The sequence below is a fragment of the Vespula vulgaris genome, chromosome 8 (assembly GCF_905475345.1).
Source record: "Vespula vulgaris chromosome 8, iyVesVulg1.1, whole genome shotgun sequence".
NCBI classification, from domain to species: Eukaryota; Metazoa; Arthropoda; class Insecta; order Hymenoptera; family Vespidae; genus Vespula; species Vespula vulgaris.
The window spans coordinates 5,135,974-5,162,376 of record NC_066593.1 but is presented as its reverse complement, the minus strand read 5'-3'; the positions used below and the strand labels follow the sequence as shown (position 1 = coordinate 5,162,376).

The 26,403-nt window shown below is 28.4% G+C and overlaps 5 protein-coding genes across 11 annotated transcripts; 2 read left to right on the top strand and 3 right to left on the bottom strand.

Annotated features, from left to right (window-relative positions):
* Window positions 1-126: 126 nt before the first annotated feature.
* LOC127065838 (thioredoxin, mitochondrial) lies at window positions 127-5,222 on the bottom strand. Of its 5 annotated transcripts, none has more exons than XM_050998719.1 (4): window positions 2,394-2,713; window positions 2,162-2,246; window positions 1,761-1,963; window positions 127-1,378 (listed from the first exon to the last, which is right to left on the bottom strand). In XM_050998719.1, exon 4 carries the CDS (start codon window positions 1,254-1,256, stop codon window positions 777-779), a length of 480 nt encoding a protein of 159 aa, XP_050854676.1. In that variant the 5' UTR covers window positions 1,257-1,378; window positions 1,761-1,963; window positions 2,162-2,246; window positions 2,394-2,713; the 3' UTR covers window positions 127-776. The 5 variants fall into 5 exon arrangements, 4 of the variants coding, with proteins under 4 accessions (XP_050854676.1, XP_050854677.1, XP_050854678.1 ...); XR_007782199.1 differs by lacking the exons at window positions 127-1,378; window positions 2,394-2,713 and adding exons at window positions 1,483-1,630; window positions 5,082-5,222; XM_050998720.1 differs by lacking the exons at window positions 1,761-1,963; window positions 2,394-2,713 and adding an exon at window positions 5,082-5,222.
* LOC127065835 (lysophospholipase-like protein 1) lies at window positions 2,841-4,133 on the top strand. The gene is made up of 4 exons (XM_050998715.1): window positions 2,841-3,091; window positions 3,218-3,342; window positions 3,441-3,701; window positions 3,862-4,133. Exons 1-4 carry the CDS (start codon window positions 3,004-3,006, stop codon window positions 4,081-4,083), a joined length of 696 nt encoding a protein of 231 aa, XP_050854672.1. The 5' UTR covers window positions 2,841-3,003; the 3' UTR covers window positions 4,084-4,133.
* On the top strand, window positions 4,252-10,957 carry LOC127065830 (uncharacterized). Of its 2 annotated transcripts, none has more exons than XM_050998708.1 (4): window positions 4,252-4,718; window positions 7,713-8,057; window positions 8,161-8,395; window positions 8,465-10,957. In XM_050998708.1, the coding sequence occupies exons 2-4, from the start codon at window positions 7,718-7,720 to the stop codon at window positions 9,390-9,392; spliced, it is 1,503 nt and encodes a 500-aa protein (XP_050854665.1). In that variant the 5' UTR covers window positions 4,252-4,718; window positions 7,713-7,717; the 3' UTR covers window positions 9,393-10,957. The 2 variants fall into 2 exon arrangements, with proteins under 2 accessions (XP_050854665.1, XP_050854664.1); XM_050998707.1 differs by lacking the exon at window positions 4,252-4,718 and adding an exon at window positions 5,876-6,018.
* A 20-nt stretch (window positions 10,958-10,977) lies between these two features.
* LOC127065836 (RRP15-like protein) lies at window positions 10,978-12,311 on the bottom strand. The gene is made up of 3 exons (XM_050998716.1): window positions 11,631-12,311; window positions 11,340-11,556; window positions 10,978-11,172 (listed from the first exon to the last, which is right to left on the bottom strand). Exons 1-3 carry the CDS (start codon window positions 11,945-11,947, stop codon window positions 11,044-11,046), a joined length of 663 nt encoding a protein of 220 aa, XP_050854673.1. The 5' UTR covers window positions 11,948-12,311; the 3' UTR covers window positions 10,978-11,043.
* Window positions 12,312-12,523: 212 nt separating this feature from the next.
* LOC127065833 (nuclear inhibitor of protein phosphatase 1) lies at window positions 12,524-15,440 on the bottom strand. Of its 2 annotated transcripts, none has more exons than XM_050998713.1 (6): window positions 14,762-15,440; window positions 14,550-14,623; window positions 14,315-14,468; window positions 14,002-14,222; window positions 13,714-13,917; window positions 12,524-13,622 (listed from the first exon to the last, which is right to left on the bottom strand). In XM_050998713.1, the coding sequence occupies exons 1-6, from the start codon at window positions 14,775-14,777 to the stop codon at window positions 13,260-13,262; spliced, it is 1,032 nt and encodes a 343-aa protein (XP_050854670.1). In that variant the 5' UTR covers window positions 14,778-15,440; the 3' UTR covers window positions 12,524-13,259. The 2 variants fall into 2 exon arrangements, with proteins under 2 accessions (XP_050854670.1, XP_050854669.1); XM_050998712.1 differs by having other exon boundaries at window positions 14,550-14,610; window positions 14,762-15,433.
* Window positions 15,441-26,403: the final 10,963 nt, after the last annotated feature.

Genomic DNA, 26,403 nt, shown 5'->3' with positions numbered 1-26,403 from the left:
CTTTGTTATATTAGTATGATCACATATTATAAAACATAATAAATTATAAAACAAAATTGATATAGACAAAATATTAAATAGAACATCATATATGTTCTTAATAAACAAAAAAGTGTATATTCTATCTCAGTTCTATGATAGTTTATTTTGTTGAAATATACATAGTTATTATATTATTTACGTTTTATAAAGTAATTTTTAAGTTGAGTTTAAATAATTTTTTTTCCTTTACAAGAGAGCATTGTAGATATAATCACTATAGTTTAGTCAAGATAGTTATGTACTAGTAGTATCATATTTTAGTAATACAGTTTTTTATATATATTTATATAAAAGAAGGATAATCACATGGTCCACAGTTTCCTGAAATTAATGCCTAGTATTCTTAATACATGTTCATTATAAGAACAATTTAATATCACTATATTGCATAGAAAGCTATTTTCAGTAGAAGAATACAAAGACATAATGATTATCCACGCTGTTGTGAAATATCTTAATATTTTTACTAACTTTACATGTTCTATTATGATTTGATATTTATATAATTACAAATAATAGCATCAAATAGATTTTTAACTGCCATAATTATTGCATTAATATAATAATGAAAAAGAAATATATGTTAGATTATTAAATATGAAATGTCCGATTTTTCATATTATATTCATATTATAAAACCAGACATTTCATAGATAATGACCTAATATATATACATTTACATATTTTTATAAGTGTGACTACATTTACAGATATACAACATTATAAATATGCTTTTATGATTTCACATCACTACCTTTAGGATTTACAGAATTGTCCATTTTCAAATTTACAGAGTTACTTTCAATATTTGAATTTGTTGCATCTTGAGCAGTTAGCTTTTCTACAAACTTTTCTACCATTCCAACATCTTGTAAGCCAATAAATTTTTCTAAAACTAATCCATTTGACATTGCAAATACAGCAGGTACTGCTTTTACACTAAATACATCAGCTAAATCTGGATTGGATTCTAGATTGATAATAGCAAGATCTAATGTCTCTATAGGTTCAATAAGTTCTATTAATTTAGGTGTTAATACTGTACATGGATCACACCAATCTGCATGAAAATTGACAACAACTGTCCTTTTACCATTCATTACCTTATTATTAAATTCAATGTTACTGTTTATCTCATATATTTTTTTTTTTTGATGAGATAGTGAGATACGACGTACCCACATTGGAAATGACTTGTTAATACTTCGTATCATTATAAATTTTTGTTAATTATTTTATTGAACATAAAAAACCTGATCCGTTTATAATTACTATACTATGTTTATTATTTTAGTAGTTGGACAATTCACTGGACAGATTGTATCAAAGTTGTAATCTAGAAATAAATATAAAATATATTTTTATTTTTTAAGTAAAATTTATAATATAAAAATAAAAATTACACAATTATTTAAGGAATACATAGTATGATTAGTACCTTTAATAATCAGAAAATCCAATTAGATATGCGCACAGATCTGACAGACTCTAATAATTGAAATTTAATATATGCCGAAATTCCAATTATAGATGAAATGAGTAGTAAAGTAAATAATATTATACGCCAAATAAAAAGATGGTCATAAGGCTAAAAAATATAGTTACACCAAGATAATACAAGATAAGATAAGAAAAAGAGATAAAATCATTCTACCGTATTATTACAAAGAAACGGTTTAATTAAATTAACCAAAGGAACATTTATTTATCTTACATACCTTTTTTTCATTGACATTAGGCTTTTCAGAAGCTCTAGGAATACTGAACAAAATTATCGTGAGAAGACCTATTATAACTATAACAACCAAACCAATTTTCTTCTCTATTCGTAATGATATTAAAAAAATTAATATTGCAATAGCCCACAAAGTTAGAATCAAGAATAATCCTGTACCAATGCCAAATATCATAGTAGACATACCTATGTAGGATAGATATAATCATAATAATAATAAAAATTATATATATAACATAAGTATAAGTAACATAAGAGAAAAAAGGAATAGATAATATTTGATAATATCTCTTTTAAATGTCCAACACACACACACACATATATATATCGTATCAATATATGAAAATCTGAATATTTTTTATTTTTTAATCCTATTGTACTCACTTCAATTCATCTTCCTTTTTATGTGAATTAAAAGTATCTTGAAAAAAGTACAGCTTATATTCCTCACAAGTTACTGCCAGAGATGCTAAAAAATAATAGAAACATATTATATATATATATATATTTTTTTTTTAGTGATGTCGAAAATTTCTCTAATTAGAATAAAATTTTACTGATTATATCAATAAATTTAGTACAAAAATATGATGATCGCATCATTGAATATACTTACTTTCAAATTTATCGTATAAACAAATTTATAATCCATTTACGGATAAAAAACTATATATAATAATGTCTAATATATAATATTTATCTTTATAAAATTTCGTATTCACAAAACTGAATTATCGGCAGTGCTGGACTTATTACAACGTCGGTAATATAAATCCATTCTATTACAATCAGTAATTTTTATCCTTTTTTAAAGATATATACTTTATTGATTATATATTTATCATATGTATATATACATATATATAAACTTGTAACAATGTCCTTTTTTTAATAAAAGAAACGTAAATTAACCAAATGCAAGTGTTGTTCTTTTTGTAATATTTGATTAATGTAGTACACATATATTTTTTATCATTAGAATTCGCCTTAAGTTTAAGTATTTATATCCCAATTAAAGAATTCAAAGCGGGAATTTTCGCTATTGGTTCTAAATAGTAATAATATGCAGCTTAAATGATTAAACGTTTGATAAGCAATATTCATTTGCTTACTTAACGTTTTATTAAGCTTCGTCATAACCTTGACATGTATTATCATTTATAGAAGTAGAATTTATAAAAAAATTATAAATACTTTTGTATTGGAAGTAAGAAAGAGATAAAGAAATGGCTGCAATCATGAAGATATCGAAATTTAATATTGTACCAGCTACAAAAAAACATACTGCCACTTTATTTTTCTTCCATGGTTCTGGTAAAAAAGATTTATATTTATTAAATAAAATAATAAAAGATAGAAAAAAATATATAATGAAGAAAAGGTTACATAATGAAATTTTTTTAAATAAATATTAAAAAATTCTAATTTTTTTTATATCAGGAGATTGTGGACAACATATAAAGAACTTAATTGATATGCTTAACAGGGAAGAATTAAAGTTCCCTCATATAAAAATTGTCTATCCTACTGCACCTGCTCAACCTTATACACCAAATAATGAAATGGTAATATTGTTATCTAACTAGTTAAAATCGATAAAAGACAAAATCTTTGTTTCTAAATATGTATTGTAATACATCTAGTAATAGTTTTACTTTTATAGATAAGCAATGTATGGTTTAATCGTAAAAGTGTATCAAATAATGTTTCCGAGGAAGAACATTCTATCGATTCAATGTGTCATATGTTGGTGCAGTTGATAGATGCAGAACAATCTAATGGAGTCCCATGTAATAGAATAATTGTAGGTGGTTTTTCAATGGGTGGAGCATTATCATTATATTTAGCATATAGATATAAATTATCATTAGGTGGTTGTGTTGCGATGTCATCATTTCTTAATAAAAATTCATTAATATATAAGGTATGTAATTATATATATATATATATATATATATATATATATATATATATATATATATATATATATATTATAAAGACTTATTATTAATTTTACTAATTACTACTAATTATTAATTTTCATATTTAAATATATTTATACTAAAGAAAACTTTTCATTACAGTATTTAGAAAATAATAAAATAGAAAAGACACCACCACTTCTGCAATTTCATGGTGATTTGGATACAATAGTTCCAATCGAATGGGGAAAAGAAACTTGTAATAATCTTAAAAAGCTTGGTGTAAATGCAACATTTGTACCATTAAAAAATATAGATCATGAATTAATTGTAACAGAAATTCAAGATTTTAAACAATGGGTTAATAATGTTTTACCAGAATAATAATTGTCATAGAAAATTATTTAAAGAAAATATATACTTTATATATGTTTATATATCTTTATATATATACTATATCTTTCAATATTTGTATAATAGGTAAATATTCAAACAAATTTATTTAATACATTATTAAAAAATTAAAGTATCCATGTATATGTATTGAATTATTCATCCAAGAAACAATGATATGTTTTGTTAAATTTTGATAACATTAGACATTTATGCTTTTATAAACAAAAGTATCAATGTATATGTTATCAATTTTTATTTTACATTTGATTTAGGAAAACATTATACTTTGCGCTTGCTATGTACAATGTTCTGTACGATCGATCCTCCGATAATACAGAAAACCGTCACGTGTACCTCCCATTGAAGCGAGCGTGCGTATTGACATTCGTTTATCATGTATTTTCTAAGTCGTGGTTGTTACAGAAAGCTAGTGATAGGTGTTCTTATTTCAGATATCTCTTGATGAAAAGAATAAAAAGAAAAAAGTGACGTGATAGTGTCAGTCATTGATCCGCACTCTAGAAGTACATTTCTTGTAATATCCTTAAATGTTCGCGCATTTTAATGAAAGTATCAAGATGGATAAGGTTATTCAAGTGCAGTCAGGATGAGAAATAGGAATTGTACGAATGAAGTACTGAAACCTACATATGTGAAACTGATAAGTACACATATACTGGGAGATAAAGATATCGACGTGTTATAATATTGCAAAATAGATTTATGAATATATATATATATACATTCACACACACGCACACATGCATACATACACGCACACACGATATTAAAAGTTATCAACAATTTTTGCATTTTTCAAAATCTGTTTCTGTATTTAAACAGACTTTTTACTTAATTCTGTCAACTTCAACATTTAGCAGACGTATAAAGTGAAGAAAGTGACAGTGATTAGAGAGAAAGATATATATATATATATACACACACACACACACACACACACATATTCTAATTAATTAAGAACTCACCATCAATGTAAAAAAAACGAAAGTACGAAGGAAGAGATAATCCAGATTGTAATTTTGTATACTCGAAGCCGTATCGCTAGGTCTCGAAGCAGCAGGTTGATGAAAAGTGGGAGGGGGGTGGAAGTAAAATGGGTCGAGGGTCAAAATGGATCTCGTGTCAATGGCAGTGCGCAAGGCTCAACTCGATGTTCCGTACTCTTACGAGGAACTTCTTTCTATAAAGTGTTGAGAAAGTGGTGAGAAAGGTCGATCTAAAGATCGACGATTAGTTAGAGTTATGACGAAAATGAAATAATGACGAGGAGGGAACGATGTTGAAGAAGAAGGATCAAAACGAACAAAAAGTAACACTTCGGTCTTGAAACCTAAGAGACTTTTTTTTCGTAATCGAAATATCTCCGAGACATTTTAACTTTGTGAAAAAGAAAGAAAGAAAAAAGAAATGAGGCGTCGGTGGTATTCAAATAAGACGAAGAACATCCTCGTTAAAACAACATTTAAGAAAAAACTTTCCTGTTTGGAATGTGTTTGAGAAGAAAGAACACCATGTACCCCTGTATACATACTTTTATCAACATTCCAACATTGAATCATCAGTGATAACTTAGAAAACATCATCGTAAAGTTAAAGTCTCTTTTTTTTCTTTAGGCAAGCGCATTTAAGTGTACCGAAAAACGTCGATGAAGGATCGTTGTGGTCTCCTTTTGTACAGTAGTTGTAGGGGGTGAACTCAACGATATCGAGGACGGTCGATCAAAGTAATTACGACGTAGTGCAAGCGAAATTTTCAAGAGAAAGAGAGAGAAAAGAAACATTCGTGTGGTAGAAGATCAAGATATTTAACGGCCTCGTTCATGATTTACGGAACGTTAGCTGTGACGGAGGAGTCAACTGCAACCACGGGGGCTACTTGGCTTCGTAATATCACCATCCAAGGTGAGAGCGACGATGCATTGTGCAGTTACGATTAATGTTGGGATAATTGTGTTGCACGAACTGTGCCATTGATGTGACACGCAAAAGTGAAGTTAATCCTCGAAGTAAATCGTCTAATATTGTAGCTTTTCGGAGTTGTTATCCATAAAAAGAATTTACATCTTTTTAGTAAAGAATTAACTACTTAAAGTGATTTTATATTTTCTTTATGATTTGTCAGTTTAATCATATGGTATTTTCACAGTATTTGAATGACAGTATTTTTACTTAAAAATGTTATCATCTTTACAATTAAATAAATTATTCTTTCGCGCGCGTGTGTCTGTGTGTGTACATATACATACATATATATAATGATTTTGAATAGACGAATTGAAAAGTACAACAATGTAGAAACGTCGTAAATTTTTTGAAGTAAATTCAAAAAATTTCGCTTTCAGTATGTTATATTGTTATAGCTGTTTTTTCACGTCCGAAATTCTTTCGTTCTAAATCTTACACGTTCTATTTTGCAGTAGTTTGTATGCCATTCAAGTGCGCCAAGTGTCGGCGCGGCGTAGCAATTCGTGTATAGCATACGATATCGTATAGTAGCAGCATAATGCGGGCATCGTGTAAATGAAATACTCTTATTGATATCTTTACATATATTTTTTTACATTTCATCTATGAGGATAAAGGAATAAAAGAGATCAATTTTACAAGATATTTGATTATTTGTTCATTCAGTTTCATCGAATGAACTTTTCGAACGTATTTTAAAGTGTCTTCACATACATTATATTTTCTTAGATAAGTAATAGTATTTTTGCGTCTATATAAAATAACGCTTTCACTTGTTTTCCATTTATAAAAAAGATAAAAGACTATAAGCTTAATTAGCATAAAAGAGAGAGTTTTGACACTGAGTTTTCATTTATTACTATACGATAATTGTTATATAATATTCTTTCTTCTTATTTTTTTTTAATGATCACTTTTGCTTTCACTATTTCGAAAGAGAATCGTTAAATACACACTATGATAAAATATTATTAACACATTTAACATCGAACCTCGATCATTCAAAATTGGAGAATCGCCAAAAATGTTTGATTATGCGAACATATTTATGCCGCATTGCAGAATGTTTTGCTTATACGTATTATTTGTATCACTGTATTAAAACGTGTATATATGTAAATGTAATGCAATCAATAATTATGCTTAGAATTTTAATTAAATTTTATGTAAATTATTAGTTACTTTTTATAATATTACATAAATCGCATACAGATAATGCTTACTAAACGTAATATTTAATCTCTATGTTTTGATGACAAATGAAAAGTATGTTAATAATATACAAGATGTGCAATCGATTTGATTCCTGCAATATTATCTGAAGTTAAAAATACTTTCTGTATACAAATGATATCCGATAAGCTGGGCACGGTTCCAGCTTAGCCGATTTGAATATCGATTCCTTTTTACAATGTCTTCATAACAATACTCTAGATAGCGCGGGAAAACTTATTCTGCCATGTTGAATTTCCTTTCTTTTTTTAGCCAAAATGACTATTCGAAAAAGAATCGTTTTACTTTTCGAATAATATTATTGATTTTTCCAGATGCTCGACGTGTTAAAAATTTTCTTGAATTATTTCATACGATGAATCTCTTTTTAAAATATTATAAATATTCTAACCTTTCAGGAGAGATGAGCAGTAGCAGCGGAAGTTTTGGAGTTGGTGTTGGCGTCGGCGTCGCCGGTGGACCAACACTTGCTGCGGCACAACAGAGTCAAGGTGTCGCGGCTTTGTTGGTGATGCTTGCCGTATTGTGTTTCATTTTTGCTTACTGTTGTTGGGGTGCCCCGTTCTGTAGATCACTTTGTAGACGACATTGCTGTTGTCGTTTGGAGGATCCTGAGCCAGATTCACGTTTTGGTAATAGCGATCAGACGATGGTTGCTACACCAACGATCATTCTTTTACCACATGGTAGAATGCTCGTGGTTGATGGTACTATGTTTACACAGTTCCAAGCCGATCCTACTGGTACGACGATATAAACTTAATTTTGATTATCTTCTTATATAAGTGTATACATATATACAGTTACGGTTTTCCTCAATGTATATGTTATTTTATATTGGCACAGGTTTGGATTTGGTTGAATTGGGCGATAGTGTACTTCGTGCACAAAGAAATCCACGTAGTATTAATCGACATCAGTTGCAAAACAGTCAAGGTAGTATATTGGAAATGGATGCTGAAACTCCTAGCAAAGATAGTCTAGGATCTATAGCATGTTTTCCACCGCCTACTTATGAAAGCATTTATGGCAAAGAAGAGACTGATATGCCGCCCTCGTATTCCGACATTCTATTGCATAGGTATAATAGATTTAACTGATACTTATTCTTCAAAATTAAATGTCAAATAACATGCTCATTTCTTTTTAGATTTGCTAATCTTCCTCACGAATTAGATATGCACGATTTTTGTCGTAACGACAAAGAAGAAATCGAAATGCAAAGTTTAGAGGGTTGTCCTCATATAGTTGGTAATCCCATGAACGTATTGACCTATCCTTATGCAACAGTAACGAGTTTCTCTAGTCAAAGTTTCCCACGAAGGAACGTCTCGAGAAATCCATCGATCATCAGTAATCCCTTGGATAATTATTATATGGACAACGATTTAGGACTATATAGATTAAGCCAAGAAATGGGTCATCGTGTCTCAAGTAACACGAACTTGAGTACTTATAGAACTTCGCATGATGATATTACGTTCCAATTGTTTCACGAGAATGAAAATCACCAAAGAGAAAATTTAGTAGATAATGAGAATCATCGGTCGAATTCACAAAATGTTATTCAAAACAATGAACAAAGATACGCCCATAGGGTGGATGAAACACCAAACCCCTCTGAGAATACAGCAACGGAAAATAATATAATGAATACGAGGAATCGTGCACGAAGTATCTCGCGAATAAGTAACGACAGTAATACAAATAGAGAACGTGTTTCTAGAGACAACGATCAAGCTGGTGTTGCTTTTGTCAGACACGTTAATTCTCACGCAACGGAGACTTCCCTCGATGTTCCACATGAAATGTGCAACGTAAATAGGGTAAACGAAATATCTCAAACGCAATTATATCGTGGAGAACAATCGAATGCGAGAAATGTTCATTTTCAAAATACACAAACTAACGAAATCAACCAAAACAACGAAGCTAGTCCAAATATAAGGTACCTTCATAGAAGCAGGCGAAGCGAGAACGAAAGTAGAACGCAAAATGCTGATAGCGAGTCTGGATATTCTGATGACGACGCTGGTAATTTTGGTGCTCTTGCTGATATTCGCGAGAGTAGGGTCTGATGAAATATTGCCGATATTGGACGATATGTTTTTAGGAAATGCTAACATCGCGCCCTACTTTTACTTATTTTATATACTTTCAAAATTCCTTCATTTTCTGATACACTTAACTTTAATGATAACGCACACGCAGTGGTATAGAGTAGTAACTAATGAAATAATTAATAAATGCTGTTCTTCAAATTTATATGAAAGATTTTTACGATTATCAAAGCAAAGAATATATTTACGCATTTCTTATTAAAAAGAACATATTGTTTTTCTTTATATATAATATATTGGTATTCGAAATGTTTAGAGAAGATCAATGTTTATTATGGTATATATATTTATTGCGAATGAGATCATTCTGTTGATATGAAATATCAAATTTCAAGTTACAACCCTTTCTACTCAGTGTGCGATTATATAAGTGATATACATATATGTATATACATGTATTATGTTGCATTGCATTAAGCAATAATAGTACACTTCCTTTAAGAAGATTGGTGAATATTATTATATATCACTATTAAATGTCATACCAATAATTGATAAATTTTTACCTAGAATCTGTTAAATAATATTATATTCTCTCCAGAAATAAGATTACTTTAATAAAAAATTGCTTGAAATTCTGGCGCTAAACAGTCCAGGTACGCCTGACAATATCTTTTAATAGATAATAATTGAAGTGTATGGTGATATCAGTATCAATTAATTTAAAGACTCTGTAAACTTATGTGTACTAGTACAGTGCCTAATATTTTTTTTTATATAGTTTATTACAAAACGATTGGTTTTATTAAACTATTTTTAAGAAATTTATATTTTACAATGTATACATTTTGCACAAAAAATTATTTTAATTATTATTTTATAAATATTGGAAAAGAATTTTTATATATTATGTTAATAAATTTTTATGAAAGATTAATTTAATCATGCTTAAAATCAGATTTAATGGAACTAGAACAGGATGTAAAATAAATATAAATTGAAACTGTTATCAGGAAAAAAGTTGTTATAAAAATAAACATCTATAAAAACAATAAATTTTTGAATATTACACAAGAACCTTAATTATTCAATTATGTGTAATATAACAAACATTGAGTTGTTGTCAAGATAATGTTAGTTCGGTCCGTCCACAGAAGTCTGTGTATGCACTACATTCGGCTTAATATCTTCAGAATTTTGTATAAATCATAAATACCCTATAATAGAAAATATGTATATTTTCCATTCATATTATTATTTGTGTAAGTTTACTACTCTGTAATTATGAATTGTTTGTTTTATTTAAAAAAACAAAAAAATGACTATTGGATTAAAAAGAACAGGAATAAGATTGATACTTTAAGGATACTTGACCACAATATGATACATAAACTAATAAATAGTCATTAATACAAGATCATAAACACACCATAAATTGATTGATTTCACACAAAGTTAAATGTGTATTATAATTATAATTTATACAGAGGAATTATATACTATACACATTATCATTGTTACCATGTAGTTTATAAAGGATTATTGAACAGGCGTTATTAAATAAAATAAAAGATTTAATAAGAGATCTATAATCTTATGATCATTTGGTTTCCTAAAAATTTTTAATATTATAGACTTTTGTATAATTTACAAAATTATTTTTATATTCCTATTCATCACTATCTATATCTTCAGGGGCTGAAGAGTCTTCATCATTTAGTTGCTTTTTATCCCAATCTTTTAATTTTGCTCCCATAACGAAATCATCTCGCAATACAGACCAAATTTTATCCTCTTTCTATATAAAATATTATATTATGGAATTATACAAAAACAATTTTTTTTATTATCAAATTATATTATAGTCTTAACTTATAAATTTACTTATAAGTGAACTTATAACTAAATATATATCTTTAGTATTATAATATAGTAGCTCATAATAGACAGAGAAAGTAAACTTACATTTTCTTTATCATCTCTCTTTTCTTCTTCTTGGCATTCGATACTCTTATCTATAGAAATACTTTGTGATTCTCCCATAAGTACATCCAAAAATGCACGTTTATCAATATTTTTTAATACTTGTTCACGTTTTCTCTCTAAAGGTCCAGCATTCAATAATTTCTGATTTGTCTCTGTTTGTTGTTGCCTTACTGCATTAAATAATTGTACTACACCCCTAATATATAGTTCACAATTTGTTTAAGAAACTAGATAGATAATATTATACTAATAATAAATAATAAAAATTACTTTGTTGCAATTTTTTGTAGAAGTTTCTCACGTTCTCTATCAATAATAGATGGCTTCACTCTTATGCCCAAATTATCCTTCTGTCTTTGTTTTCTTTTTGTCGATAATAGATTCTCTTTACCTTCAGTACTTTCTAATTTTTCTTCCTCTTCCGTAACTGCATCAGTTTCCAAAGATAGATTCTCTTGTTTTCTCACTATGTCACTATACTTTTTAGCTTTAGACAATACAATTGCTTTTTTTCTTTTTGGTTTATTTGTTTTTAAAATTTTTTGGAGAGCATCTGCCCAGCCAGGATTAGATTCCATAGTTGTCATTATTAAAGTTGATATAAATAATATTATATTTTTAAATCACGATTTAATTATTTCTTTAAATTATATACACTAATGATCACTATATTAATTGATCTGATGATCACTACAATGAATGGTTTATCTCATACAAAATAAACATTACAAAGTTCTCTAATATATAGGTTAGAAATTCCAATCTGATATACTTGGATAAATTAATGTGGTAAAATAAATATATACGGTGATAATAATATCAAAATAATACTAATGAATTATTAAACTAATTACCCAAGTACTCTAATGTATATTTTTCTTTAGTTTTCTTTTAGCACATGGTATCGACGTTAAACACTGGAGAAATCACTTCTTCATTAACGACAGAGGGAACTAGTATCGAGTATCATTGTTTAAAACAAAATGTGTTGGCGCGAAATTTAAATACTGAAAAGTTTTAGTGGAAATTCAATTTGTTTTACAAAAAAAGGTGAAGACATGTTAAAGCTTGATAATTAAACTATTAATATAAATATTAGTATTTTTATATATATATATCACTAAAATTTGAAGAATTAGGAAAACATTATCAATCGAAATAAAAACATTTTTATACTTAAATATATTATTTATAAATATTTTTTTAAAATCTAAAATAATTACAGAATTAGTGGTATTATTCTAGTAGTAGATGAGTATTTTTTACAACACTATATAATACTGGTTTTATATGATTATCATCAACACTAATTCTTTGTGGTTATACTTTTAAACTTCCTTTTTACCTTAATAATTATTTAATACCACATAAGATAGGTAATAAGTTAAATAATCTAAAGTTAATATTTTACACTAAATATATTATCACATTTGAAATTCAATCATTTTATAATTATTTTCTTTTTAATAATCTGTATAATTGTATATAATTAAAATGTTAACAAATTAACATTATAGGTTTATTATAACCTACATAAGTAAATATAATTTTTATTTGTCTATTCTTTTGTATTATAGAACTGGAAAGCTAATTATTGAAATTTTTCTATCAGATATCAAATTATTATTAAAATTATAAACTATTTATCAATATATACGTTACTTATAAACATTTATATCGCACATAAATTGTAAATAATGAGAATTAATATTACATAAGATTGATTTAAATACAAGTGACTGTTATGAAGGGATTATGAAAAAATGAGGGGCAACTAAAAGTTATGTAATGAATTTATAACAGTCTTCAAATATTAAGCCTATCACGAATACAGCAACAAAACAGTAGACTATATTTGTTATGCCCACAATTAAGAAAAGTATAAAATTTTTAATACGATTATACCAAGAGTGATGGTATAGGTTTTTTCCCAGGCCAAGCTTCCTTGGCATACTTTTTCTTTTTAGGCTCCATTGCACGTGGTTCTGTGGGACCTGAAATTTCTGGTACTTGTGGTACCTCAGGTTGTACAAGATTTGGAGTCATTTCTACTTCCGGTGCAGGATTTGGTAAAGCAATACCAAGTCTAGAAGTTAATGATGTTAAAGCTGTAGAAAAAGGATTTATTGATAATGAAGAAGGTGTAAATTGTTCTGGTGGAAGATCATGATAAAGTTGTGGTGTGGTTGACGTAGGTTGTAAATGTTTTAAAGGGTGATGATCTTCAGATAATGATATTAATCCACCTTCCATACGCATTCGCTATATTGTAAAATATAAAAACATTAGTACATTGTACCATATAAGTTAATTATAAGTTTACTAACTAGACTGTAATTACGAATACACAAACCTTGCTTGGAACTACAGTTGTTTGTACAAGATTACGAAATCTACCAACAGATGGATCTACGTCTTCAGGATTAATAACTTCTTCATCATCATTAAATGTTATACCTTTTTTTTTCCGTTTTCTAGTACTTTTATGCATTTCATCATCTGTGATACCAAGCATGGATATGCGTCGATTATGTGCTGTATTGAATTCTGTTAAATTCTAAAAATTAATGCATTATTGATTATTTTATATTTTATATTATTATAATTTATTTAACATATTTACTAGATATAAGATACATACATCAAGTTCTGTTTCTGTTTCAGGTAAACCTAATAAACCACCAGCATCAGCATCTTCTGAAAGTTTTTCTAATTCTTCAATAATAGGTCTTGTACCAGTTTGTGGTCGTTCCCTGATAATATAATATCGCGTAGATGCTCCAAAATGAAATGTACTATCAATAGGAAGTTGTGTTGGTTTATGTGCTTCTAAACGCATATTACCAATAAATGTTCCATGTGCTATAGATGGATAAATAATAAGAACTAATGGTAGTGCATGATTATAAAATCTATAAATACATTTTTAAATAATTTTCTAATTAATAACTTACTACTGCCCAAGTCTACTAAAAATGCTCTGTGAAGATGTTTGTGATACACAAGTGCAGCATGAACTCGAGAACAGGAAGCATGATCGATACAAAAATCATTTAATTGTTGATTACGACCAAACAAGTAACATCTTTTTTCGTCCACCATTAATTTCTATAATAAAAATTACATTCATGTAACTTTAAAAAATATTTATCAATGTGTTTTTCAAGGACTTGTAATATATTATCTTACCTGTATTAATTTATCATTTTTCAATACATCCAAATGTAAACCAACTGGAGGCTTACCAGCCCTGAAAACATAACCTAGTTATGAATAAATATTAGAAATCTATTATATCCATGTAAAAAGGATAAGTCAGTAATGCTTTTTAGATATATTAACTTTGAATACAATACATGTTTGGATAAATTATTACTAACATTATAAAATTTAATACATACCAGTTTGGAACTTCATAATGATTTGCCATAACTACTTGTCAACACTGAATAGCACTCGAAAGAAGTACAATATTTCAACAAATTTAGAAATAGATGTTTAATAATTTCAATAATATAAATATTTGTTTTGTTGAAATTTGTTGAGTAAAATCCACTGTATCGTTACCGATCAACATGTTTAGTAAACGTAGGCCGAGTAGACGCCATGTTTTCCATAATTAAAATATTGCGTTTTATTTGAAAGTTAAATTAAGATTATGCTGGTTTAGGTTTATTACTAATTAATTTCTATCATTAACTAATAAAGATATATATGATATATAACCAACAAGTTCTTGCTTTATTTTTAAATTATAATAAACTTTTCAAAAGGAGGCAATAATGAATAATATAATGTTAAAAAAAAGAAAAAGCAATGTATTATAATGTGTTGGTAACACTGTTGGCATTGGCCTATAGCGAACTGTACGATTGATTCGACTAGTTTTTTTCGATATAACGATCGAAACCGTTTTTAATAAAGCGATTAAAATACGAATTAAAATTATATTGTTAATATTTATTTTAAACACGATAATTATGCTGACTAGTTAATTTATTTTTAAGCAAAATGGCGAAGTTCGACGGACTTAGTTCGTTTACTCAATATACTCGTATTCTAATTGGAGATTGCGTCGATCATTTCATTTCGATTGTCGGCAAATAATATGACGTTGGATCGATTAATTCTATAATTTATCACGTAGAATTTCGAAAAATTTAAATAATAAAATGTACATATCATTTCTTTCTACAATTTGACGGAGAACTTCTCGGAAATAATAATTTTGTAGAAATATTGTATAGAAATAAAAAAAAAAAAAAAATAAAACAAAATAAAATAAAATAAATTGTTCTTCGCAATCCGATTTTGATCGACGAGAAATTATATGAAAAAATAAAATAAAATTACTATGAACTCGAACCTTTTTCCTTCTTGAAGAAAATTACCGAACAGTTTAAAGATATAGTGTAAGGATAAAGTTTAAGGGTAAGCGCTTGATGTAACATTTGTTGACTAGATAAGTAGGTTTACCTGCTATTTTTTATAATTATTTTACTATTTCCTGAAATTTGAATAAGCTTGAGTAGACTAATAAATTACTATACGTTTAAAAAAAATGTTATGTTTGTTCTTTCTTCGATTTTTTTTCAACCCGTCACCCTTTTTATCGAATTTTATATTGATTTCTATGAATTTAATATTTTTTAAGAAATTATTTCATCTGATCTATGTGTGTATCTGCTGAAATATAATTAGTAATGTGTAATGCAAGCAGTATAATATTTAAGTACAATTAGAAAGAAAACATTACGGAAACACACTGAAATATGCAGCCATTCGCCCGGTAGTACTTGCGTTACATAATTTATAATTAAATTTCGATTGATCGCAAGTAATACCGACCCAGATCTCACCGCGTGGAGGTTGCTGCATCTGGAGATCCACGGGCTAAACTAACATATTAATTAATCGCGTTTAATAAATCTTCTATCGACTTGATCATAGTCGATCGAAGGTTCATTAACCGAGATTTTGCCCTAACCTACCCGTGAGAAAAAGCCTGGATTTTTTATTGATTATTTTAAAAATATCTTTAAAAAGTTCTATACAACCATTCCGACAAAATTAATTGACATAATTTTTATATATAAGTTGTACATCCCGGAAATATACAAAATACATGTATTTTATAATCACTACTCTGTTACATTTATAATTAATATCTTATATTATTGATAAATCTAAAGTTGGACATTTAAAAGTTAAATAAATTTGATTGAAAATATGAAAAATATATTGTGTCAATTCATAGATAGATGCTTAATGAAGAAATAAATAAATATTATTTTTAAAATAGCATTCACGAATTAACTCAATATATATCCAAGCTTTTTAAATTATCTTAATTACTAAGTTTCAAATATTTACCATTTTTTCCTTATATTAGCCTTAAAGATAATTTAACTTTAGAACTAGATCCCTAATATTAATATATTAAAGCGTAAAAAATGAAGCATTAGAACTCCAACATGCATCATAATTATATTCTTATGAATAAACATGCAATAAAATTATGAAATTTTTAAAAACTTACTAATATACTTTACCAATTTGTAGAATAGTATATAATATAAAATTATTCTGAATTAGTTATATATAATCTTATTACTTAGTATAGTTTTACTCTAATTCTATATTACTTTTTATAATATCAATTTCGTCATTATCAAGTACCTGAAAAATTAAACACAGTACGTATAAAATAAATCAAAAAAACATACAGAATAAAACTGCAAAAGTATACAATTTCATTCTGTGTGCCTATCAATATTATTAATATAAAAAACAAACCACATATATAACCCATGCAACGATTGTAAACCTGAAACCTGATTAAATATTTTCTTAATAAACATCTTTAAAATTTTTGATACATCCTACAAATATCTGAAATTATAATTAATATTAAAATTATATTAAAAAAAAAAACATTATATATAATTAAATTTAATATTTTGTGTTTGCCTTTAGAAATGCATATATACATAAATATATATATTTTAAACAGCAGCCATTTCAGGCGCTCTAATACGCGAATATCGAAAAAGACTGACGTTAACAGATCCAGCGATGATCACCTGCAACAAAAAGAAAATACATTAATCATACAATCAATATATAAAAGCATAAAATATAACATGTCCACTCGACATGTCAATATATAGATGCACTTTTCAATTTAATTCTCTATCTATTTTTATCAATCTCTATATCATCTTGCAATAAGATAAAATTTAAACGCGTGACTCTACGTTACAACTTATAATGATTAAATAATTAAAAAAAAAATTCAAATATTATTACTACGAATAAAAATAAGATATATATGAATTATATTATCAATCAAATTAAATATCGTATAAAAATAATTACTGTAATGTCAACGATAGTTAGTTAATTTACAATCTAAATATTTTGGACTCTAATTAAAAACTTGTGCATCTATTGGACGATTCAGGCACGAAACTTACTTGCCAAGGAGATGGAATAATCAATTCATCTCCATTTATAACAATTACTACTGACGAGCAAAATGACAATGTGGTACAAAAATAGAAAAATATGATAAGACCACGAGCCATTATCAGAGGAATATATTACAATCCTTTGAAAAAATGACTCGTCGTCGATAGTTGCCCTCTTGAGCCACAATTCGTGGGGGCCTCTTCGGCATATAGCCTCTTCTTTCTTCATTAGCAACTACTGTAGAGCATTCCCTAACAATAAATGCGTTATAAAAAAAAATAAAAAATAAAACATATATTTCATGAACTATCCTAGCCTGTGAACGATCGATGGATCGAAAGAATCCAGCAATCGTACGCATTTACACAGACACATTTACTCGAATGCTCAAGCAGATATTTAATCTAATCGATGAACCTATTATCAACACTTTGCATTTGAAAAATTAAAGAAGTATCGAAAAAAAGTACAAAATCTATGATACATTTTATGGTCTTATCTTTTTATAGAACCATGTTTACTTTGTATCTTTACTATTTTTACTTTATTGTATCTATTTATAAAAAATTATGTATTCTTCATAAGAAAGAAACCACGAAAGAGAGTGCAAAGTGTTAACATATTTAATACTAAGTATCCAACACGTTCAAAAATCTTTGCTAATTCGAAAGAAAGAAATTTTTAAACAAATGCAAAGACTTTCAAACTGTTTGATACTGATAGATATATCTTACAATACAGAGTATCAGCAAAATATAAGAAGGAAAAAAAAAAAGATACAGACATGCTGAATAATTCTAAAATTTGCTGAAACTTTGCTCGATATCCGGATACAGACCATTCCATTCCGGAAATTACAACGCGTTGTATCCAGTCCTACCTACTTAAAATTAAACATACAATCACACAGAGAAAGATATACTACCTGCCTGCCTATAACCTATATTTAAAAAATAGCAAAATTCATTCATTCCAACACACACACTCCACGATTCTCTCACATACCACCAGGGTGCAAAAGCCTACACTAGAGAGTATGTCCCGGGACATCTCCGACACCCTAGCTCAAACGCGTATAATTTTTAACTAATAGGGAATACGTACCAATTGCTGTAATCGACTGTCAAGGCTAATGATTATTGCGTAAATGACTAAAGCAAACAATACTAGTATATACTAGTGCATATATGCATACTAGTGATATACGAATATTTCCATAAAATATATGGTAACTCTACAATATAAAACGATATGAATAATAATATATTAATATAGTATTTTAAATAATAATCTATTTGTATAATTATTTTATTCGTATTTATTTAAAAATTATCGCGAAACGATGTAAAATGCACCATCTAACACGAACATACAGATGCAAGGTACATCGTGCTCAATCACTAACGCTATGACAGTCGCCAATATGGGGGAATTTAAAACTAAACCCATACTAACTGTTTCTCACACATACAAGTAACACCTGGGTACATGCATAAATGAGAACGCAGAAAGCATGGGGAGGAGAAACGGGAATTAGTTTGTTAGAAGCTGAAAATCCTGATCTAAAAAATGATTACCTTATTCTAGGGCCTACGGACTATGACTCTACAAGTCTCTATTTTTTATTAGCAATGACTCTATTCGACTTGTTTTCTTTCAAAAACAATGACTCTATTGAGACTTTTCTTTTATGAACAAAATAGATTGGATATTTAATTAATTTTTTATATAACAATAATCAAAATACCTCGGACGATTCCTTTTAACAAGTGACTATTCTAATGAAAAAACATAACCATGATCCATCACTTGTTTTCCAAAATCTATCCGTCGCGTTTGTCTTCTTGTTCAGTTTTTACTACATGTATATCGATACATCGAAATAAATTGCGATTATACAGACTAAGTTACGAAGTAATACATGTGACGTAGATCACATCACGAGCAAATAAGAACAAAAAAGTGCTTTTTAATTGCACTATTAATTAATCGAACCGATGAGACAAGAAGACCCTATCCTGAGCTAATAAAAATAAGCATGCACAATAAATATAAACAATGAAAACAAATAAACGATTAAAAATGTACCACTCGCGAGTAAATCCGAAAGAGAAATTACTCGCGGTCATGCTCGTCAATAATTTACTTAAAAAATTACAACCAATAACTCGTGTCGATTCGGACCTTTCGTCCTCGACATGATTGAGTGATCGGAGGGATTTAAAAATTAACTTACTACTTAAGAAGTTCTGCGATGGCTCCAAAACACTGGACCGCGATTTAGGTCGAAATTGAGGGTGGACGATTTGTAGTTGGTTGAAAATGAGGTAGGTCGACATCGAAGTTGGTCGAGATCCTCTTCAATGATGCACTGATTCTAATTCGCGGTAGTTATTTATTAAAACGAACGATCACTGAATTTATTTCGCGAAACTCTACTAACTTTTATAAGTACAGTTTGTGCGACTGTGAAAAAAGTAAATAACTTTACGAACAAACACTGACTCTAAGGACTGCATTGCACGCAGTCCATGCAAAAACACTTATTGTTTAAATCGCGAAACGCGTACGAACAAACACTGCTTCTACTTCGCGATATTTTTATTTTAGCGACACAAACACTCGATTACCTCATTGCTACGCGCGCGATTACAATAAAGTTCTGAAACAGAAAAATAGAAACACAATAATTTATATCATATATAAAAATATATTTATAAAAATATTAAATATATTAATATGTTAAATATTAAATATATTAAATATAAAAATATTAAAAATAATTTATATCATATATAGAAATAAATAATAAGAAACTGTATAAATTATTCAAGAAATATGTGATTCAGAAATATATTTACTTTAAGTCCTCGTTGATACTCGGAGGAAAAACATCCTGTGAGAATTTCTGTGTTCACTCGTCGATGTACAAAGCAAGAATAATCCAGTAATTGGCATAGTCAATCAAAAGTTTGGCTTTGTTGACATCACACGTAATTCAGGATCTGTAGATTACAATTTTTAAGTATTAATATTTTATATTAAAATTATTTTGTTTCTCTCGCGTTACGATCTTTGTAATATTGAACATTGTTTAAATATTTGTTTTTTGTATTCCGCGTACATTACAAAATGTTTAAATAATTGTAAAATTATCCAAAGTATTAATTTCTTAGTTGTCGCATTCGGAAAAAGAGAGCTGCGATACTCACTCGTCGACGTACAGAAGGAAACTAACAAAATAATAGTCGAAGTAAATAAAAGTGTATGTTTGTATTACACAAGAACAATGATTGTGAGACGAACATTTCAAAGTATTAAAGTTATTAACTAAAATTATTTAGTTTCTCTGGCATTACGATTTTTGTAATATTAAACATTGTTTAAATATTAGTTTTTTGTATTCCACGTACATTACAAATTGTTTAAATAATTGTAAAATTATCGAAAGTATTAATTTCTTAGTTGTCGCATTCGGAAAAAGAGAGCTGTGATGTTCACTCGTCGACGTACAGAAGGAAACTAACAAAATAATAGTTAAAGTAAATAAAAGTCGTATATGTTTATATTACACAAGGCCAATGATTGCGAGACGAAAATTTCCAAATATTAAAGTTATAAACTAAAATTATTTTGTTTCTTTTGCGTTACGATTTTGGTAATGTTAAACAAATGTACTATTGTTTAAATATTAGTTTTTTGTATTCCGCATACGTTTAAATAACACTGTTTAAATAATTATAAAATTATCGAAAGTTTCGATGACGGATTAACCTAAAAAGTATACGAATTCCTATACCATCCTATGAAATAATAAAATTTCTATAATATTCAAGTAATCGTGATAAAGTTAGAATAAAAAAGTTTTATAATAAAATGCGTAATTAAAACGAAATCAATCAGTGCTTATAACATTGTTATAACAGGTCTGTACTCGTCGAAATGTTATATAGGAATAAAGGATCTCTTCTCTGGCCTTGAGAAAATTCGAACGCTCGACTGTTTTGTTTTTGTTTTGATATTGGTTGGAACATTACTTGGAAATACACAGCTAATGTGACTTTTACGCTTATGTCCTATCTCTTTCTATTATGCTTCGCTATACGTATTAAAATGAGATAAACTTACCTTAGTAACGAAGAGATGTATAAACTGGTATATCGACGCTCTGTTTGTAGCTCTTGGAATTCTTAGAAATCTAAAAAATGTAAGATGATATTACTATAGGACAAGATTAAAAGTAGTACGTAATATGTAGGGATATCCATAGATGTGTGTGTGTGTGTACGTGTGTACTTATATATTATCGTATATTCCGACATACATATATATATATACATATATGATTGTACACTATATGTAAGTAAAATATATATAATTGTATATCTATATGTATATATATGTGATTGATAGCTGTGTTGTGTGTGTGTGTGTGTGTGTATGATCATATATGAAAATCGAATGTAATATAAAATATCAATCGATCGCAACTATTAATGCAAAATTATTGATCAGAGCATCATTAAAATGCGAGACAAGTATCAATATTGTGAAAATAAAACGGGAAAATTGAAGAAAAAGTGCGACACAAAAGCTCCTCGGAGAATTTACGGGAAGCTGATTTTATTTTTGCGAATATTTTCTAAACGAGTTGATGTCCAGACTTATGAACGCGGCCTCATGAAAATCGCACGTTTGGCTATCGATTGATATATAGGAAGAGGGTGTACGTTAGAAAAAACTTATTAATTACCTGTAATTATGCGGAGCGACGAAACACTGTGTACACATGTCACTACGTCCAAGATGGCAATGACACCACCAGTAAGGAAGGAAAGTGATCCCGTGATTCGATGACGTAATCACAGGTACAGCACGAGTCAAATCAAATATTATTTTTTTCAATTAAAAATAATAAAAAAGGTAATATAATTACGTAGATAAAATGATATGGATGACAAATGTAATTAATTCGAATTTTAAACATAGACAATAATTTTCTAATGAAATAATTATATTTTCTATCGATATAGGAACATTAAATAGATACGCACTTGTATCACAAGTACCTATATTATCCCTATGTTTTATACATTACGCGCGAAATAATGAGCAATTGCTAAATCAAAATAATTCGATGATTTATGTATTTACGCGTATATATGTCAAATATATATGAGTGATATGTATCTTGCAGGTATATGAAAAAAATAATATCTCTTCGAATTTTTATTTACACATATCGAATAATTACGTTATTTACGATTGAAGTAACGTATCATGTATCGATAATAATTGTATATAATCGAGAAAGTTCGACTATCGAAAAGAAAGGAACGAAAAAGAAATGATACATATATAAATAAGTATATAGAGAAATAATACATTGAAATGTATATAGGCGACAAGAATTAACCATGAAAATACGGATTATTTTTTAACAACACTAACCTATATAAATTCCAAGAATTGGAATAGTTTACTAACCTATATTATTTCTTAGGGAATACCTATATTCGAAGCGAAAGCAAATGACAAAAAAAAAGAAATAAAATCCTCAGATATTTGACACACAGCAGTACACAAGCAAACGAACGTCGAACTCGACGCAACGCACCAACACATTCGTAATAACCGTACCACTATATATGCACATATATACGTATATTATACATGTATAAATTCTATGAGAAGTCAGATTTCGGTTGCATTGTATAGATTCACAGATTATGTTTTTTCATTTTTCACAATTGCTCAGAAAACAAAGAAAGAAGCTCACTTACCGACAGTAGCTGTTGATCCTTCAAACGACGAACATCTCTCAGTTCTGGAAGATGAAGAACGATGGACTATCACTGATTCTATGTTCTATCTCGTGAAATTCTTGAAAATCTGAAAAATATGAGATCTCATATTAATACAGACTAAAATTAAAAGTGTATATGTGTGAAAAAAGAAGAAGATAGAAGAGTGTATGTGTACATATAATGTGTAAAAAATCCATACGTGTGTGTTTGTATGAATATATTTGAAAATCGAATATAAAACAAAATATCGATCAATTGTAATTATAAACGAAAAATTATTGATCAGAGCATTGTTAAAAAGTGAGAGAAGTATCGATATTGTGAAAATCAAGTTAGACAATTGAAAAAGAAATATGATGCAATAATTCGCCGGGGGATTAACGAAAGGCCGAGTTTATTTTCGCGAATATCTTTTAAACGTCATGATATCCCAATTTGCGAATACGGCCTCTCGAACATCGATTGGTGTACAGTAATCAAGTGTACGTTAAAAAAAATCTATTAATTATCTGTAATTAACGAAAGTGACGGGGAGACGAATTTAGTTGGTACGGACTGAAGCAACGACGTCATCTACACCGTGAAATTAATTAGGTTCGCGCGGCATCTGTGTCATTTTGAAAATATTATGCACTAATAAATATAATAATTTTTCTTAATATTTTATTGAAAAATAGCACCGAATACAATATTCAATCGGAAAAAAATCATTGAAAATTGTTATCAAACGTCTTGCTACTTTCTATCAAGTTATATAAAATTTTCGCCAAATACGTAAATTCCCGCGTAATGTACATACGTAGGTTTCTTCTTTCTTCTACTTCGAGTGTCAAAAAATAACTAATTCATAAATTGAATAATCAAAGAATTTTTCTTTTTTATGATCAGTATCTCTTATAAATGTTCGGATAGAATGATATTTAATTATATTTGCCTATGGATTGATTTATAAATATTGATTAATAAATAATTTCTATTGGAGAATATTTATTATGTACTCGTTGGTAGTCAACGATTTTAATGGCTTTAGAAGCAAAAGAAACTGTAACGAAGAAAAAACAAAAAAGATTTAGTCTAGATTTTCGAACATTACTGATTTATGTAAATTCTAAAAAGTATTAGCAGATCGACCAATAACATTTTTTGCAAAAATATCTGTATTTCATCGCAAAATATGCTACAAAAATATTCATTCTCGTTTGCTGTCACACAGATGTTGCACACATTCACACAAATCATGGAATCGAGTATAATAATGAAGAACATTGTAATTGTCAAACTGTGAATACTACTTAACTGTGTAAATTGATACGCTGCGTACATAATATTTTAGAAAAATTAGTACTTTCAATGCAAAGGTAAGCAGAAGCTAATACTTTTTCATTTACTTACACATATTTACTACATAGCTATGTAAGAATTTCGAATTAGTTTTCTTTTGTATTTCGACGAATGAACATCGAAGATATATCTTTTCAAAGGTGAAAGCTCAGAAATTCATATTTTCGATAATTTTACAATTATTTAAGTAGTTTGTAATGTACATGCTATACAAAAAACTAATATTTAAACAATAGTACATTCATTTAATATTACAAAAATCGTAACGCGAGAGAAACTCAAATTAATTTTAATAAAAAATTTCAGTACCTAAAAGTTCTAACCTCGAAATCATTGACTTCGTGTAATATAAACATATACGACTTTTATCAACGTCGACGAAAAGCCAATAAGTTTTCTTTTGTACTCGGACGAGTGAGCATCGCAACTCTCTCTTTCCGAACGCGAGAGATTAGAAATTAATCTTTTCCATAATTTTACAATTATTTAAACAGTTTTTTATGTACACGCAATACAAAAAGCTAATATTTCAATAATAATACATTCATTTAACAACACAAAGACGATAACGCGACAGAAAGAGAATAAATTTAGTTTATAATTTTAACTCTTTGAAATGTTCCCTTCGCGATCATTGGCCTTGTATAATACAAACATATACGACTTTTATTTACTTTGACTATTATTTCGTTAGTATCCTTTCGTACGCCGACGAGTACACATCACAGTTCATACAGGATGCGTTCTCCGCAAGTCGAAGCGTTAATGTAAGTATATTATTATATCGCTTATACTTTCAATATTCTATACGATTTTTTTTTTAGAATTAAATGGTATAGTGGGGATACTCTACCATTCATGAGACGATATAAGGGACCGATTGACAGTGAATGGTTCAATCTTGCCACGAATTTCAACGAGCACATATCGTAATACTCGCAGTACGTATCCTCCGCTAGTGATAAGTAATGTTAGTTCATAATTTTATCACTGATTCATTCAATATTTTATACGATTTCTGTCACAGAGTTAAATGCGGTAGTGGGGGTACTTTACCACTCGTGAGGCGATATAAGGGACGGACTGAAAGTGAATGTTTCAATCTTGCCACGAATTTCAACGAGTACACATCGTAGTACTCGCAGTACGTATCCTCCACTAGTGATAAACAATGTTAGTTCATAATTTTATCACTGATTCATTCAATATTTTATACGATTTCTGTCTCAGAGTTAAATGCGGTAGTGGGGATACTCTACATCGTGAGACGATATAAGGGACGAACTGACAGTCAATGGTTCAATCTTGCCACGAATTTCAACGAGTACACATCGTAGTACTCGCAGTACGTATCCTCCACTAGTGATAAACAATGTTAGTTCATAATTTTATCACTGATTCATTCAATATTTTATACGATTTCT